We start from the raw sequence: 19,356 nt of genomic DNA, 5'->3' as shown, positions 1-19,356 counted from the left end.
CGAGCACACGTTGATATTGAAATTTTGTAAGTTTTCATTAACATTCGTAAATCACGAAATGATTATCGTTTTCTCTCTTCATTCCTCTCTCTCTCTCTCTCTCTCTCTCTCTCTATCCCTCTCTTTCTCTCTCTCTTTCTATTACATCTAACAAAAGTTAAAGTCATTCGCCAACGTTCCCCATAAACATCGAATAATTCTCTAACGCTCGAATGCACCTCGAGGTATCTAAAGTTTTCCTACGACTACCTGTCCTTTTCTTTCATCCATACTCTCTTTGGCATTCCTTTGTCTCGTGGTTTATCGCCTCCGGGACATTCTGAAATACGAGCTACTATTATAGAATGAATTTCTTCTTCCAACGTTATCCTTAGCTACCCCCTTTCCTATCTTAAGCTCCCACTCCAGCTATTTCCCTTGTTCTTCCTGCCCTTTTGATAACGGATAAATATTTCGACAAGATAGAAAAAAATATTTCGATATACTATTCTACGGCTTATCAATTATCTTTTAATTAGATACAAATAGTAGATAAGTACATAAGTGTAAGACAATTAGCTTGAATTTCTCGATAAGAAATCTGCGGAGATATGGAAAGAAATGTGAGGAAGGGGGTGAGGGAGAGAGAGAGGAGATTGAAGAGGACAAACGAAAAATCCATCCGTTATGTGAAAAGAGAAAATGAAAGGAGAGTGAAAGGACGAGAATGATGTAGTGGGGGAACGAAAAGAGAATGAAAAAGAGAGTTAGCTCGATCGCCCTATCAAAGGGTCTCGTTCCTAAAAGATCCATATCGAATAACTGGAGGGGGTGAAATTATCGATACAATCCCCATTATTGGGTTTCGAGCCACGTGAAAATAGAAAAGGAAAGGTTGAGGTAAAGATGAGATCGATACGGTCTCTTTTTAATTTTTCTTCTCTCTCTCTCTCTCTCTCTCTTTTTATTTATTTTTCTTTTTCCTTTTTCATTTCTCTTCGTTTTCTTTTTCTTTCTTTTTTTCTCTTTTTTTTCTTTCTCTCTATCTCTTTTTTTTTATTCTCTCCCTCTTTCTCTCTGTCATCCTTTTTGTCCCTTTTTGTCTCTTTTCCTTCGGCTCGCTTTTCGTTCGTTCGTTCGTTCGTTCGTTCGCTCGCTCCGATAATCGACTTCTTCGGGTCTGACTTTTTTCCACGTGGCCTTTCGAACTTCCAGAGAAATCGATATGCGCTTCGCGATGCGGAATAAGACGTGGTATCGTCAAATCGTATCGATTCTTCGTTGACGTATTATTATTTTATGTCGAAAAGGAGAACGAGGAAAAATATATATATATATATATATAGAGTTTAAAAAGGAATGAAAAATACTTCTCGTATGATCGAAGGAACGAGTTAAATTAATTACCTACAGCTACTGAACTATAGATAATTAATCTAATTTATGATGGTATCTCGCGAAAGTAAAACTCGTGAATTATGGAGTGTAAGGGGAGTAGAGGGAGAATAAACGAAAAGAAAATCGACAAAAAATGATTTCTGAAAGAACAGAGAGAGAGAGAGAGAGAGAAGTAACACGAAGAAAATAAAGTCACTGGGAACGAGAGGACGATTATGGTGGAAACGGGCCACGAGAAAATATAAAAGCTTATCTTTCGTTGAATCGCGCAATACGTTCGCGCCTAGTCAATTCGAACAACAGAAAGAGAGATAGATAGATAGGTAGATAGATAGGTAGATAGATAGATAGATAGATAGATAGATAAATAGATAGATAGATAGATAGAGAGAGAAAGAGAGATGAGGAGAGAAAGGAGAGAGAGTGAGAGAGAGTATCGAATGGCTCGACGTCGAGCGCTTCCTGATAGCTCTCAAACTAATTAGCTTCGAACTAACGACGGACGTGCGTTTTATCAACCGACTGAAGTACGAGTTCGCTCTCACGTGGAAGAGGAAATTATTATCAAGGCATTGGATTTGTCGAGGAAGATTATCGCTGGTAGATAGCTCGATACTCGCGAGAGAGAGAGAGAGAGAGAGAGAGAGAGAGAGAGAGAGAGAGAGAGAGAGAGAGGGGGGAGGGAAAAGGGGGCACGTTTACAGGAAAATGTTGCGCTCGTGTACGTACACAAGCTACTCATACTCATTCGTCGTAGTCGTCGTCGAAGACGACGTTACCTATCCACCTCCCCCTTATTCCCTTCCTTCTCTCTCCCTTCGTCCCTCATCCCCTTCTCAGACCCTCTCACAAGCCATTTCTTTCTTCCCATCGTGGTGCTTATCGACTGCATTATTAAGCTGGTATATTTCCGTAGCCGATGCTATCGATCTCTCTCTCTCTCTCTCTCTCTCTCTCTCTCTCTCTCTCTCTCTCTCTCTCTCTCTCTCTCTCTATCTCTATCTCTATCTCTATCTATCTGGTAAATGTCGACCCGTGTAAGTACATACAAACGTACATACATACATACACACATACATACATATATACATACATATGCTTTCGTAGAGTAGCGTAGGTATACGTACATATGCCTTCTCTCGGGCTCGCCAGAGGCAGGCACAGGCAACCAACCACCAACCCCCTGAAGCCATTCGTCCTGGAACAAGCGCGGTTAAAGGCGGACACGCGGTGTGCTAAGTGACAGCCACTAACCGATTTACGATCGTACTCGCGCGCACCTACATATACATATATCCGACAGTCCGTTCCCCGTTTCATCTAGACTTTCGGGGAACGACGAATCAGGAGGACGGACGGGAGCGACTGAGCGGGGTCGGATAAAAGGGGGAAGTTCGATCGAAGTTCTCGATGCTCTTGAACGAGATACTACTTCACGAGATTCGCGAGATATTTCTTGTTCGTATTCTTGTTTATTAAAATAAGATATATATATATATATATATATATATATATATATATATATATCGGCGAGATATCATCACTCTCTCTGTAGCTCGTTAAATTTTTTCTTTCTTTCTTTTTTTTTCTTGTTTTCTTTTTTTCTTTTTTCTTTCTCCTTTTTTTCTTTTCTTTTTTTTTTTTCTCTTAGAGATATAAGGAGATATGTGATTAGACAAATTTTTTGTTGTATCTAATAATTAGAAGAAAGTGAGATAGTCGTATGAAAAAAAAAAAAAAAAAAAATAGCAACAAAAATGTATTATAGGATTGAATTGTTCATTAAGTTATTCGTGTCTTGAAGTTACTTCGAACAGGCCAATGTTCTTTTATTTCTGACGAGTATCGTATCACGAGATAGCGAACGGAGAAGACGGGGTGGAATGTAAGGGATGTGGGTAGGTGGTTGGTAAATGATACTTTCGCGTGGATCGTTGCATTCGAGATCTGTCTTATTATCCTGGCAACTAACTGGGATCGTATCGTGATAAAATTGTTTAAGCGAATTTGCTTTTCTTTTTAGTTTTATTTATTTATTTTTCCTCTCTTCTTTTACACACACACACATAGATGGGACAAAAAAAATTTCGTCCGACAAGCATCGTTTTAAACGATAAATTTTTCGAGAATTAAACAAATTTTTACTGTGGAATTTAACGCGCGATAAAAGAAGGAATTATTATACAGGTTGATTCAAAAGTTTCTTTTCTGATTTTAGAATTGAGTTGCCCTTTTTCGCAACTTTTCAGACTACATTTTTTCGCTCCTCTCTTTTTCTTTTCAAATCGCGAAACCTACAAGTTATAGAAAAACTGCAAACCTAAAAAATAAAAGTCTCGAGGAAGAATAATCGATTTTTAAAAATGAACTAAGAACGCTTTGGACACATCTATAAATTTTTTACCGATTCTGTATTAATTTCTTCTCGATTAATTTAATCGTTGATAACTCGTGCGTACATTATCTCATTATTAATATTAATATTATTATATCATCTAATAGTCGTACGATCTTAAATGTTAATATTGAGTTTCAATCGTAGTTCTTTAGTTACATCGATTTCTTATTGCGATAAATATTTTTTGAAAAGAAAATAAAGGGATATGTACAACACACATGTACAACACACATGTGCAACACACAAGAGATTTTAAACGGAAAGTCGAACGCCCGATGCGTTTTCCGAGTAAAATATCCTCGAGGAAGTTGGTCTTGGTTGATCTTGGCACCGACTAAAAAAACAGGTATCTTTCGCTTCGTGTCCAAAAAAAAGACATAGAGAAAGTTGGTTCGGTTGATCTAACTCGATAATCGATCGTTTTCTAACTATCCTTATCCATCTCATTCCGATGTTGCTCGATAAATGGAGATGATGATGATGATGATGATGATGATGATGATGATGATGATGATGATGATGATGATAATAATAATAATAAGGATAAAATAAGTGGATGATAACGCGGAAGAGATATTCTATTTAAATTCTCTCGGTGTTACGATAATGATCGAATTTTCTCTTCGTTTATCTTCAGATATTACGGAACGTAATTCTAAAGATGGCGTACAAAATGGAACGTCGTTTTTCGCTTGACTCCGATAAATGTCTCTCGTCTTAAAAAAGGAAAATAAAAAAGAAAGAAAAGAAAGCTAAAAGGAAAGAAGGAAGAAAAAAGAAATTTTGAAAGAACGACAAGGATCGATTTTTGATATTATTAATTCTTAAACCTTGATCCTTCTGTTTCAGTACTACGAGATGTCGTATGGCCTCAACGTGGAGATGCATAAACAGGTGAGAATAATGAATAACAACAATAACAACAATAATCATAATAAAAGACACACACACACACACACACACATGTATATAAATTCTAACATTTTAATTAGTTTTGATAAGACAGACACAACGAAAAGGGAGACTTTTGATAATTAAGATCTCAACGAGACGATACTCTCTCTTGAAAGAAGATCGAGAAACCGATTGCTTTGAATTGGAAGGGAAAAAGAGATGAAAGACAGAGAGAAAGAGAAGAGAGAGGGGACGTTTAAGCTCGGGAAATCGTGTAATTTCGGCTAATTAAGGGAAACAGCGAACGATCACCCTTCTGTCAGCAATTTTCTTAAAAGCGAGTTAGTCGTCGCCCTCGTTCCAACACGCTAGACACTTGCCTGCTTACTGCCACTAGCCAATAGCGCCTAGCCGAAACTCCAAACAATTTCCCCTCCTCTATTTCGCTTCATCCCTCATCCCCTTGTCGCGCGTCCTCGTGCGGGACGAGCTGATATTCATTAGCATTAGCGGCCGATCATTTCTCACCCTTGTACCCGTAAGGCAAGGGATTCTAATGGGGTGCAAGCCCAACGCAGATCGAGTATTGGTTGTGTTAGACTGGGAAATAGAGTAGGGGAAAACGGAGGAAGAAGGGGAGAAAATAAGTACTTCTCGTGCAATGGAACACTACTTGCTTGAATCGTCAGGAAATTGCGTCCATTCGCCGATACGCTTTCCCCACCCCTTTCCCTGCGGCGAAATATACTTACAATTAGGCTCTTCGAAGATTCGTTCGACCGTGTTATTTTAAATCGATGCCATCCCACTTCCCGAATCGTTCGTTATTTGCAAGGGAAAAAGAGGAAGGAGAAGGGAGAAAAAGATGAAGATATAAATCGGAAAAAGTACTCTTATCGTGCCATCATCGAGAAAGAGAGAGAAAATTTTTTAATCGTCGTTAATAAACATTACATCTGGAAAGAGATGTTTCATAAAGTAAGTTTCCAGTATACTGCTTGTACATATATATATATATACTTATATACGCGCGTGTGTGTGTATATATGTTTAATAAATAGGCATAATAATCTCTACCGGCGGATTATATCCACTTAGATCGAATCGAAAAACGTTTTTCTGTTTATTTTATCGTAATCGGCAAGTAATTAATGAGTTTTTTTGCTTATCATTCATTTCAATATATATATATATATATATATATGATCGCATCGTATCGTATCGATTTGTTTACTTTCTTCCACGTATATATATATATATATATAAAGAAACGAAAAAGAAAATAAAAAAGGAAAAGTAGAGAACGAGTAAGGAACGAACCAGAAAGAGAGAGAACTACTTGACAGAAGTTGTCGCAGTTTTAACTGTTAATTGATAGATAGAGTTGTAACAAAAATAAGAAGTTGAAAAAAGAGTAGAGAAGGAAAAGGGTTAGTAGTTGGGAAATCAATCTCCAGGAAGAGTAAAAAAGTCGGTACAAGGACAAATTGTGGACGAAGTCTAATGTAACGCGTTATACGCGTTCTCTCTTTTTTAATATCTTTCCCTCCTCTCTCTTTATCTATCTATCTATATATCTATCTACCTATCTCCCTATCTATCTCATTCTTTTTCCGCGAATCCCAACCGACGTTAATTGGAAGAAAAATGAAAAGTTATTGGTTATTCGCGACTCCCTAATTAACCGTAATAATATCGCCCCCTCGAACACGCTCGCGGACAATTTGCAATTTACATCTCTCCGAAGGATTAATCTGTTTTATTTGCAACGTTTGAACCGAGCGCCGGCACGATCGGTGAGAACGGAGAACGATAAATTATCTCCTTTACCAACCAACCAACCAACCCACCCTCTCTTCTCTTCATCCTTTTCCTCTCTTTCTCTCTTTCTCTCTTTCTCTTCCCACCACCACCACCACCACCACCACCATCAGAGCCACTACCACCACCACCACCTCATCCTCATCCTCATCCTCATCCTCCTACTCCTACTCTTACTCCTCTTTCTCTTCTTCCTCTTCTTCCTCCTACTTCTCCTCTTCCTCCACCCTTGCTCCCGTCTACCCGTGAGCCTCACGATAAAAGACGAGCCACGGTGTGTACCGGAAATAATCTATAATATCGTGTACTCGCGTCTTTCCTACCACCCCACCGAATTTACGTAGCTCGTGCATCGATCATCCGAGTAACGATCCTCTCTCTCTCCCTCTCTCTCTCTCTCTCTCTCTCTCTTTCTTTCTCTCTTTTCTCCTTTTTTCTTTAAAATCATTTATCACATATCATTTATCATTTATCACGACGGCGCGGCCTCCTGGCGTTAACGGTAGTCCATCGCTTCCTATTTCATTCCTCTGTCTTTCGCTGGTCTCTAGAGAAAACACGAGAGAAAAGAAGAGATATCTGTGTGTGTTTTCGCGTCTATGTACGAGCGTGTGCGTGCGTATATACTTGTGAAAGACAGACAGATAGAAAGACAGACAGACAGAGAGATAAAGGAAAAAGAGGGTGGGAAAAAAGAAAAAAGAAGAAGAAAAGGAAGAAAAAAATAAATCATCACCCCCTACTAGTAAGTGTCCCTCTGACACTTAGCCGGCTTTCGAGTCGTGGTTCTTCTTCGGTTCTCGCTTCTTTTCAATTGGAACCTCCTCTTCTCTACCCTTCTTCCATCACCCTTCTCCCTTCTAACCGAATGAAAACAATCTTCCCCTACGAGGTTAGGCCCCTATCCCTCTTTAGTCTCTCGCTTTTACCCTTTTTAGTTACCACCGTCGATGATCGCTTCTCTCTCTCTCTCTCTCTCCCCCGTGTTCTTCTATTACAATATTTTTTCTCTTTTCCTCTCTCTTTCTCTTTCTCTCAAATGAAAATCCTTAGTCGTTGACTCTTTCCCTTTACCCGCAGCTAGCAGCCAACATTTGCTTCTCACTCTCCTTTCAACCCCCAAACACGAACGTACACCACCGCTTATACTAGTTCGAGCTAACTCGAATTCGTCGGCGACGATGTCCTAGTTTGGATTACGATCTCTCTCTCTCTCTCTCTCTCTCTCTCTCTCTCTCTCTCTCTCTCTCTTTCTCTCTCTTTCTATCGTACATACACATACACACAGACTCGTTCTCTTTAAACACTCGTAGCTCTTGCGGTCACGGATCTTGAAAGTCCTGAAAGAGAGGAAGATCAAAAACGGAGAGAGACCGAGAGAGATGGAAAGAGACGAAGGGTGGGAGTAAGCTAGCGTGGGGATGGTTGTGGGAGTGGAAGAAGGAGGGAGAAAGGTGAAAGAGAAAGAAAGAGGGTGAGATCGATCATCGATGTCGGTCTTGCGGTGAAACCGATGGCGGTAGCTCCGAAATGATACGATCCCATTTCTTAATCGAGAATATCTCGATGTTATTTCTGCACTAACAATAAGTTTATTTTTCAAAATACATTTTTAAACTTTTTAAACAAGATGTAGTGTCTGAGATATTATCTGTGTGTAAAATATAGAAAAAATATATATATATATACGATGACATATTAATTTATTATGGGACATTTTTATTCAATGTATAATCAATTTATATAAATTTAACTTTCAAACGATTGTCTGTCACGTTAATTAAATCATTATCATTAGATACTTAATGTTTTCATGAATGAGATACTTCAGTATTTATTTATTTCTTTACTTTTTTTATTTTAGAAGTCGATGAGAACGAGAGAAGTTTAAGATTAAAAGTGGTTTTTTCTTTTTCCTTTTTTTTTTTTCTTTTTATATTTATATTGCGTAAATGAAAATTTTTGACATTTTGACATTTTTTGATTAGCAAATAACATTGCGATGGTTAAACGAATAAATTCACTTTACACTCGACACAATTTATTTATTTTAAGCTCATCATCTCGGGGTTAGATTTAACCTGTAAAGATTTAACGCTAACGAAAGTAAAATCGTTGAACAATAATACGTAGTAATAATATATAGATCTCTTTTATTTGCTTCTCTCTCTTTATCTCTTTATCTCTCTCTCTTTCTCTTTCTTTCTCCCTCTGCCTACTTGTCCCAGTTTTATTTGTATAAACTATTAATCCTTTTGCTTAAGCGCGCTTATGAAATAACGCGTTTTCCGTGAACGAAACGCTTACAATAAAAGATACGTTCTTCGTATCTGTACGTAAATATTTCGATGGCGCATATGTATGTTCATCATATCTGAAAGTTTATATTTTTTAAGACCGTAGAGATATCTATATAGTCTTTCGAAAGGGAAAAAATTAAATATTTTCGTCCGTCCATATAAAATATTTTTCTGTTTTTCGTTTTTGTTCTCTACAAATTGTTACCATTGTATTTTCTCGATCGTCAAACAATCTTTTATTCATTTTTGTTAAACAAAAAAGAAAATAACATTTAACCGATTCGTAAATATGTTTTCACGAACAAATCACGAACGTGCATCCGTAAAATTCTTTCTTTCGAGAGAATATAATTCGTCGATGTGAACAACGGTGCCTGACGTGGGGCAATTTGAAACGCTATCAGAGATAAAAGCGCGACTTTTTACGGAGAAAATCGAGAAAGAAAAACGAGTATGCATGGTGGGAGGTTATGGGAGGATATGGGAGTTAGACAGAGAGAGAGAGAGAGAGAGACAGAAGGAAGATGGGTAGTAGTGAGTCTCAACGATTAATCCGTTGGATAATTCTACTAATTCCTCATATTTCTATATGTTGGCGAATCATTAATTAACGATTAATGAGATGGAGTTGAAACGATTGAAATTACAGCGTGGTGGGCTAATATAAATAACGAAGTAGAGAAGTCAATGAGATAAAACAGTACAATTTCAATAATCGCTCTTTAATTTATTTTATATTTCTCTCTCTTTCTCTCTCTCCCTCTCTCTCTCTCTCTCTCTCTCTCTCTCTCTCTGTCTCTCTCTTTCTTTTTCTCCTTATCGTTTTGAAGAAAGAAAAAATTAAAATAACGTTCTACGTTAATTTTGATATTTCTCTTTTCCCTTTTATGTTTCATTTTTTTCAAACGATATCTATAGATAACGTCGAACCTCGTTCATTACGTTTCATTTTTTCATATACGAATAACTAAAAAAAGAGAGACAGAGAGAGAGAAAAAAAAAGAGGGAGCAGTGGAGGAGAAAGCAAAAAAAAAAAAAATATCGTCCGAACCCAGAGAAAATCAAGGAAGTCGTCCTGTCTGTGTTGAAATTATCCCTGGTGTCGCGTTAAGCTTTCTACTCTAAATTTGCTACTAATTGCTTGAACGATTTCGTTAATCATCGCACGTACACGCTTTTCGGAAGCGATGTGTGGTATTCAACGACGATTTCCATAGGAAATGAGATATTTTTGTTTGGTTTGGCAAAGTAATAAAAAAAAAAAAAGGAAGAGAGAACGAGGGAGGGGGAAAGGAAAAGAGAAAGAGAAATAAAGAGAGTGTAATAGAAAAAGAGAAATAAAGGGAGTAAGAGAGAGAGAGAAAGAGAGAGTTAGAGAATAGAAAAGAAGTAAAAAGAAGGAAGAAGATAGTTACACGATGTCTGAGGGATTGACGATAGTAAAATCGACCTCACGAGCGTTTAAAAGAAAAATAGAAAAGTCAGTTTAGAAAAGGATGATCGGTAAGAGCGTGTTAGTGGCAATGGTAAGGGAGGAGGAGTGTGATGGTTAGTACCGCCGGAGGGGAATTAGTTAAAAAACACATCGAGGAAGAGAAATATATGCGGGTGAACGAGAAAGAAAGAGAGAAAGAGAGAGAAAGAGAACTTTCATGTCACAGGATAGCTCGCAGGGAACTACGAGCCAATGATAAGCGTTATCACTTAATTGAAAGCCCTCTTCGTCCTCGAAGGCAGTCAATTTAGAGATTAATGCACGTAGGTACCTTTGTACTTTGCGAATTCGTCATTTATTGCAATAAAATTTATTTTAATCGAATCGTATAAATGAAGATAGAGGTAAAGAAAGTATTCTCTCTCCTCTCTCTCTCTCACTCTATCTATCTATCTATCTATCTATCTATCTATCTATCTATCTATCTATCTATCTCTCGTTCGTTTGTGCTACTATGTAATCAAGAAAATCTAATCTCTCCATGCTGTTTGGCGAAAGGTGTCAAGTAACGATTCTCTTTTCGAAAGAAAAGAGAAGAACCTTTTCCAAAGTTTATCATAGTTGATTCTCCCATCTACATTTTTAAACGATACCTCTCCATTAACATTTATTTATTCAATAAGAAGAATAATTCTCGATTGTCGCTTGAAATTGTGATCCTTTTTAACAGAAATATTATATCTATACACGCTCCGAATGTAAACGTAGAAAATCGTTTTAATCGTTTCGAAACTTTTTCCTGTTAATCCCCTAGAAAATTAGCTGCATTTTTGCACACGCGTTTCGTTTTATTTATTTTCCTTTTTTTATTTTCCGCTTTTTTCATTTTCCCTTCCTTCCTTCCTTTCTTTCTTTCTTTCTTTCTTTCTTTCTTTCTTTCTTTCTTCTTTTTTTCCTTTTCTTTTTCTGTTTCTTTTTTTTGGTTCGCTTTCTTTCCTTTCTCTTTTTGTTTGTTTTTTCTCCATCCCTCCATTTTTTTTCTTCTTCTTTTATCCTCCACGGACTCACAGTTTATTTCACCCAAGAATATTCAACCTCTATATCTCTCTCCCCCCCTCTCTCTTTCTCTCAACTCTTTTACATGGACTATTATTATCAAATCCGGAGAGCACTCGCTCATTATACAAAGTAGCTGCTAGAAAATCAACGGGCGTTAGAGCGAACAAGCTCCAGTTCGAATTATTCTCTTTCAAAATATCTACAACAGAAAACGGCTTTTGTTATTTCGAAAGGCAGGAATAGATTTGAAAATGTTTTCAAGAGCCTTGCGTGTTCCTCGTCGTTTGTATGCGGTTGCCTCGTGTTTTCTCGAAATCGATCGCCATACGATTCCCATCCCCCTATTCACGTTTCCTCCCTCCCTCCACCCCCTACCCCCTTTTTCCGCTTCCTCCTTTTCCTCCACTCAAGAGTCATGTGTGCCGCGAGATATTTCCTCGATAGAAATCCTACGTGCGAAATGGTCTCGCGAATCGAAGAGTATGTGTAATAGTAGGTATAGAAAGTGCATAACATCGATTCGCCATCGTCCACGATATTTCAAGAAATTCGAAACTATCGTTTCGTTCATATATCAAATATCTACGTACGAGATTGTAGGCTTTTATAGAAAGATAAAGAATTAATTAAATAAATGTAACAATGGAAAAAAGCGAAAGATAATTAGGCAGATATATATATATATATATATATATATAATTAGACATATACATATATAAATATATGTATCCAATGTAATGAAGATAATATGCCGTAATACTTCTTGACGATCTTCCTTTTATCTAAATTTCGTTTCTCCCATTTCTATACACGAATTCGCATTACGCAACAAGCCACGTTGAATTAGGCGAAATTTCTCTCGTTATCAGTCATTAGTCGTTTTTTCTTCTTTTTCTTTTCTTTTCTTTTCTTTTCTTTTCTTTTCTTTTTCTTCTTTTTTCACACTGTTAAAAGTCGATTTCGATAAAACGCGTTGATCTCAAAACGCCAATGCCGATAACGAAATATACGTGAAATTTATTCGATTTACTTATGCATTTACATAATAAGTATTATAGAGTAAATTTCTTGTCACAGATAAACGATAAAGTGTATAGAAAAGAATGAAAAGTACATAAATTACAATATAAATCATGCATCTCCCTCCCCATTACGTGAAAGTATCCGACAAACAGGCACATCAACGTCTTCCTTCACATAGGTATAGGAAGCAAAGTCGAATAACTTATGCAATATCATAGTAATTACTCGAATACCTTCGAATAGCTTCTGTGAAACTATCAAGTATGTACGGGATTAGTTCCTTTGAAGAAACTCGTGAAAATCGTCCGCATTTCAGTTAAAGTAATAGTCAAGGGAAAACGCTAAGACCGAACATATAATCTCGCTCGATTCATTTCGCGTTGGTATATTTGTACCGTGTAAACGTTTATATTTATACGCGACGAGATAGAAAGAAATTGAGATGAATCCAAAAGAAAAGAGAAAGAGAAAGATTTGTTTTTGAAAATGATTTGATCATCGAAACAAAATGATTTGACGGTAATCTTGCGCCGATAAGAAAGATGGAAGTTCGAGCCCGTTTATATTTCGTTCTTTCTTTTTTCTCTTTCGTTTCCCTTCTTTTTCCTTCCTTTTTTTGGGGTGGGTCGGTCTTCTTTTTTCTTTTTTAGGAAAAGAAAAACAAATAAAAAGAGATTGTCGAACGATGGTAGGGTTCCGTCGATGGCGAGCGAGCGCTTCCCTGGTAGCGGGTGGGCGACTAGCGTTTCCCCATCGCGGCTATACTCGACGTCCGATAAAAAATGTGCAGGTTGACCAATTGCACATAACTCAAGCTGCCTTTCCAGTTTCTCACGGACATGTACAAACGCACACATGTGCGTATATCCATCCATCCACCCCCACCTCCCTCTCTCTCTCTCTTTCTCTTTGCCTTCGCTCTTTCGTTCACACTTTTTCCCTCTCACTCTCTCCCTCTCCTTCTCTCAATATATATATTTCTCTCTCTCTCTCTCTCTCTCTCTCTCTCTCTCTCTCTCTCTCTCTCTCTCTCTTTTTCTCTCTAGTACCAAACGAATCTACGCTCGAGGTCGCTCGCACGGACGAATCCGAGCCGCGTCCACACGTACGAAAGACGCAGACGCGGTCGCGTATATTCGAGTTCTTTTATTTGGCCCTGCAGGGGTAGGTAGGTAGGTAGGTAGGGTAGGTAGAGAGTGAGAGAGAGAGAGAGAGAGAGAGAGAGTCGAGTCGGCTGGGTGGCGAGGGTGTATGCGCTGGGCTGGGGGCGATGACATCGATTTTTTACCCGTTGCTAATCTCAATGTTACCTGCACCTCCTCCTATATTCCTCCTCCGCCTGCAATTCGGCCATCTCTCCCGTCCAACCCCTCAAACCCTCCTCCTCCCTTTACCCCTCTCTCTTTCTCTTTCTCTTTCTCTTTCTCTCTCTTTCTCTATCTCTATTTCTCTACTCTTCCAACCGACCCCGGTGGACCATCCGTTCTGCGGGAAAACGTGCATGTGCATCGGGCACATTCGAGAAGGAATAACCATTTTTTCGTACTGGACAACACTTGTGCCGTCGGCTTGTCGCATGAATTTCCTCTTCATCCCTCTTTCCTCGCCCCCCAAGCTCACCCCCACCTCACCATTTTCCTCTATCCATCTATCCGTCCCTCTCTCTCTCTCTCTCTTTCTCTTTCTCTATCTATTTCTCTTTCTCTCTTTTTCTCTCTATCTCTGTCTATGTCTCTCTCTATCTCTCTTTCTTTCTCCATTCTCTGTCGAGTCTCTCCTCTACCGTCGGCGACCAGCCGATTTTTTCGTCCAACTTTTTTCAACCCCCGCAGGCATCGCCACGCGACGCGACGCGACGCGACGCGACGCTACGCGGAATCGAACTAACATGGACGCGACAGTTTTCCATCTTTCTGTCTCTTTCTCCCATTCCTTCGTATAACTTCCTCCCCTCATCCCCTCGTCCTCCGTATCCTCTTACTCCTCCCGTCTGCCATTCGTCCGCCCCTCCCGACTCGCCCGACATTTTTTTGTCACTTCGCGCTCGAAATCTACGCGCTTTCTTTCGTCTATTTTCCCTTCGAACCATCCCCTTCGCTCTCTCTCCTACACTCCGTCGATCCATTCGTCGAACGTCCATACGATATATGTGTGTATGTATATATATACGCTCCTCCCCCGTTTCCACTCTCTTCCTCTTTTTTTATCAGTTTTTTTCTCTTTCTTCTTCCTGTTTTTTTCTTTTTTTCTTTCTTTCTTTCTTTCTTTCTTTCTTGCTTTCTTGTTCGCTTTTTCTTTCTTTCTTTTTTAGACTAAAATCGAACCGAACGTGAGAAAGAACGCAAACGAGGGAGAAAGTCCGAGCTAACTTTCCACCCTCGGTAATATTCGTAATTATGTTATAATCAGGGCAGGGGATAGCAGAAGAAAAGAGAGAGAGAGAGAGAGAGGAAGAGGAAGAGAATGGGGATAAGGGTGAAAGAGGGTGAAGAAGTTTGAATGGCATACTTCGGATAACTTACAAGGGGAGATCGCGATATGTGATTCAAGGATTTGGAAATAAGGTCCATAATACATGATAAGGGATGCTGATACATCCGCTATATGATATTATCTATTCTTTGAAACAATCTGTTTGAATTTTGAAAACAATTTTCTTCTTTATTTTTCTTTTTGCTCTCTTTTTATTTGATTTTTTTTTTTTTTTTTTTTTTAACTAGACTAAGAGGTATTATATCGTTTTCTCAACAAGTTCGTGAAAAAAATATTTCTACTTCTATTTTTCTTATCGATCGATGCCGAAGGTATTAGAAACTTCGTCTATATTTTTTCGTCGATATAAAAAATATTCAGATCCGAGTAGAAGTTTGGAAAAAAGAAAACTGCCTGCCACTATGGCCAGAAAATAGTTGAAGCTATGTTCTCTAACTCGTCATTTTCGAAAATATTTTCAATTTTACTTCATAATCCTGAAATTCTCTCCCTTTCTCTCACTCTCTCATTCTCTCTTTGATAGCTAATCAATTTCAAACGACAAACTTTCGATCAAAATCATTTTTCTTCTTTCCTTTTTTCCTTCTTTTTCTTTCGCGACAAAAAAGTGATGCAAATAATACGTAGATTTCAAAATAATAGACACATACTGTCACTATTGTATAACAGTCGTCATTTTTATACGGTTAGTCGAAAGCGTACAATAAATAAACAAATAAATAAACAAACAAACAAATAAACAAACAAACAAAAAATAGAACAAAAAGATAATGAAAAGTCAGGATACTCGGTGAAGTATAACGTGAACTTAAATTTTGTTAACACCGAGACGACAATGACAACGACAACGACGACGACGACAACGGTCTTAACGAGGCCACTTTTAGATGACCCAGAAACTTAAGAGCCGTGGGAAATGTATAAAAAGAAAAAAAAAATCGATAAGCACTTGCCCAAGAGAATTCGTTGTTTCCGTCTGATACGAGGGAGCTTACGAGACGCAACGATTCTTTTTTAGCGGCAAATAAACGAGAATGGAACATGAATGAGAAGGGAAGAAAAATTGTAAGAAATATCAAAGTCGTTGAAGGATTTAGAAATGCGAAAAGAAAGCTCGTACGTTCCGTTTTCAAAATCGCTTTCTTTTTCTCTAACGTTATTGCAACGTTATTTCGCATCGCTGTCATTTTTACTCATCATTTATTTTTATCTATTTCAAATAACAATCGTTCCTTCTTCTTTCCTCGACTAGAAGTTACATATTAAGTATATAAGTATTTACATAACTTCCTTTAACGAATTCTATTAATTTACAAGCGATTATTTATTTCGTTTGTTAATAATAGTGATGCATATTTATGCGATGAAAGCGATCGCCTCGGGCCCTCCTGAGACAAGGGTCCACTATACGATATAAATGAAATATATATTATATAATCAATTTAATTTAATTTAATTTAATTTAATATAATTTCATTTCATTTCATTTCATTTAATATTTGCTGACCGATACATAATCTTTATTCGTATATTTTTGCGATTATATAATCGAATTTATGCCAATGTATTTCTCACCTTGTCGTTTGCGTTAACAATCGAAGCAAAAGGATTGATTTATTATCATTTATACAGGGTGAGTGAAAAGAGTTCTAGATGGGTCAAAAGTTTCTAGTTTAGTACCTTTACGATCTGGAAAAATAAAAAAAAGAATGTGTCGAAAAAATCTCAAAAAAAGAGAAATCTATCTTTAAAAGTCACCTGTGAACTTTTGGACTATGCTGTACTTTTAAAATTAGCAAAAATAGTAATTGTTCGCGATAGATTTTGTGTAGACATTTTTCGAAAATACTATAATGGTCTCTCTCTCTCTCTCTCTCTCTCTCTTTACGAATGATTAAAAAACTTGAAAACCGAATGCGATCGATAAATTCGAAGTTTAAAATATTTTTGAAATAAAATGGATATGATCCTCGAAATAAAACAGACTACGGTTCGAAAATTAGTCTGACTCGGATCAAGCCCCCAAATTAACATTTAATAACAATTACAGACGGAGATTGCTAAGAGGCTGAACGCGATAATTGTCCAATTGTTGCCCTTCTTGGCGCAAGAGGTGAGTCTTTGACTTTCTGTTTGGCACAAGTGTTTATAAACATACGATCGAGTGCGACCACGACGCGATAATGATAGCATGGCTTACAGCATCAGCAGCAGGTGGCGAACGCGGTGGAGAGGGCGAAACAAGTTACCATGTCCGAGCTGAACGCGATCATTGGGGTAAGTATTTGATTTGTATTTCTCTCTCTCTCTCTCTCTTTCACATTATTATAATTATTATTATTATATTACTACTATAATTATTATCCTCGTTATCATCATTATCAACATCATCGTTATCATTATTATTATCGTTATTATTATCATTATTACTATTATTATCATTATCACTTTCATTGATTGTAGTTGTGATCGTATTCTCTCTCTCTCTCTTTTTTTTTTTTTCAAATTTTCTGACGTTTCTCATTCACATTTTCCAAAAGCGACGAATTAATTTCGACCAAGGACTAAATTAAATCATTCCAAAGTATATCCTTCATTCTTAAAAATCTTCTTATCAAACTAGTATATACGAAGTAACAGTAACTAAATGCATAGATTTCAATATACTTAATAATTATCGAGTTATTTACTGCATGTAACATATTCTTCTTTTCTCTTCCATTTTTTTTTTTTCTTTCATTTTTGTTTCTTTCCAATGATAGTAATGTCAGTCAGTAATTTTATTCTTTCTTTTGTCCTAGCAACAACAACAACAAGGACTCCAGCAGCTGTTGGTAAGTTAGCAAGATCATTCTTGTCGATCGATACTAAATCAATTTAAATCGAACTTGGGCGGATATAATCATATTATTAATAAATTTTTTCTATTTTTTTTTTCCTTTTTTTCAGAAAAACTTATAATTTAAACCTTATCGCTTCAATATTGTAAACTTTCACGTTCTGAGAAATAACGCTGCATGTTTTTCATAAGATAGATATTTATTTTTAAAAAGAAAATTATATCATATAAATTCATACATAAAAAAGAAGAAAAAAAAGTATACTAAAAATTATCTTACAATTGAAGCTATTAGAATCAATATTTCAAAAACAAGTACAAATTTCTCTTTACGTATCTTTCATCGATATATTTTCAAACGAAACGACGAATTAGAAGACAGAGTATTCCCCTTACGTTAAAAAAAAAAAAAAATGATATACATATATATATATATAAAATAATCTGTAGTATTTGTGATTTTTCCAAAACAATATATAAATAAGTCAATCTTTTAATTATAAACAAATTATAAATAAATACCGTGCATTTACTAAACTTTGAGTTTGATCTTGATGGGGGTAGGTTTTTTCTTTTCCTTTTTTTCCTTCTCTCTCTCTCTCTTTCTCTCTCTCTCTCTCTCTCTCTCTCTCTTTGTTCGTATAAAACTTAAAACACTTGTTATGAATTTGTAGCAACAAATTCATGCGCAACAATTGCCGCATGGTGCGGTAGTTGGTGGACTTCCACCTGGTGGGTTATTGGGTTTCGCGGGTGCGGCAGCCGCAGCGGCTGCTGCAGGAGTACCTCCTCATCTGGCCCCACCGGCCCATCCAGCGGCTGCGGCCGCAGCGGTTCAGGCACAGGCTCAGGCCCTTCTTAAACCTGCGGATTTGCAGCAACATCGTGCAGCCGCGGAAACGCCCGAAGATCGTAAACCGATAGCTCTAACCGATGAGAGACTTCGACAATCGGTTTCACCTCCTGAAAAGTTTCGTACTCGCACGCCTGACCTTGAAAGTGATCCTAAAAGGCGGAAGGAAGAAAAGCTCGGTCACGTGAGTATAAAAAAAAAGGAGAGAAACAATTTTTCTCAAATGCATTTTATTATTATTTAATTTTGTGATAATATATATATATATCAATCCTTAGGACATATCATTTTTCTTTATTTAAAGTTTATTCTCGTCTATGTCTGCATCTTTCGGTTTTTTTTTATCCTTTTTTTTTACGCTTTTGATGTAATATAAATGATACAAAGTATACAATATCGTTTATATACGTACGATAGCGTATGATATCTATATATTTAATAGACACTTTCATTTATAAACTTGTTTTAATATGAGACTGTTTTCCAACGAGTGGAGGTAATTTAGTGAAGTGTCGGAGTCAAATGACTCAAGAGTTCTACAAAAGAGAAAAGAAAAGGGGATACTATTCGTATGTAATATAACTTTATATTCTTTCTTTTTTTTTTTTTTTTTATTCGTTATCATTCCCTTCTCTTTCTATCGTCTTAACGTCTTATCGATGTGACATTTTATTGCTAATCCTAATATCTTCCATTTATTTTTTTACTCACATATCATCTAAATTAAATATATCTAAACAATCTCTTTTTCTTTTTATTTTCTTTTTTCATGACAGATACTTCAATGATTTATCTTCAAACCCGATTAACACCATCGAGATAAAAATTATCGTCCTTAAATCTTACACATTACATACATATATA

The 19,356-nt window shown here is 37.0% G+C and overlaps 1 protein-coding gene across 12 annotated transcripts in view; it reads left to right on the top strand.

Annotated features, from left to right (window-relative positions):
* Window positions 1-19,356, top strand: part of LOC122632348 (protein groucho-like) — an 89,853-nt gene that overhangs the window by 41,432 nt on the left and 29,065 nt on the right. For 10 of the 12 annotated variants that reach the window (XM_043819046.1, XM_043819054.1, XM_043819052.1 and 7 more), the window contains 5 exons: window positions 4,625-4,669; window positions 16,851-16,913; window positions 16,991-17,077; window positions 17,602-17,634; window positions 18,314-18,676. In XM_043819046.1, the coding sequence (XP_043674981.1) occupies window positions 4,625-4,669; window positions 16,851-16,913; window positions 16,991-17,077; window positions 17,602-17,634; window positions 18,314-18,676 (591 nt within the window). The remainder of the gene's footprint in view (window positions 1-4,624; window positions 4,670-16,850; window positions 16,914-16,990; window positions 17,078-17,601; window positions 17,635-18,313; window positions 18,677-19,356) is intronic. The other 2 variants (XM_043819049.1, XM_043819050.1) reach the window with 1 other exon arrangement.

This window comes from Vespula pensylvanica, chromosome 10 (assembly GCF_014466175.1).
Source record: "Vespula pensylvanica isolate Volc-1 chromosome 10, ASM1446617v1, whole genome shotgun sequence".
NCBI lineage: Eukaryota > Metazoa > Arthropoda > Insecta > Hymenoptera > Vespidae > Vespula > Vespula pensylvanica.
The sequence above is the reverse complement of the archived record's forward strand: the minus strand, read 5'-3'. Positions and strand labels throughout refer to the sequence as shown.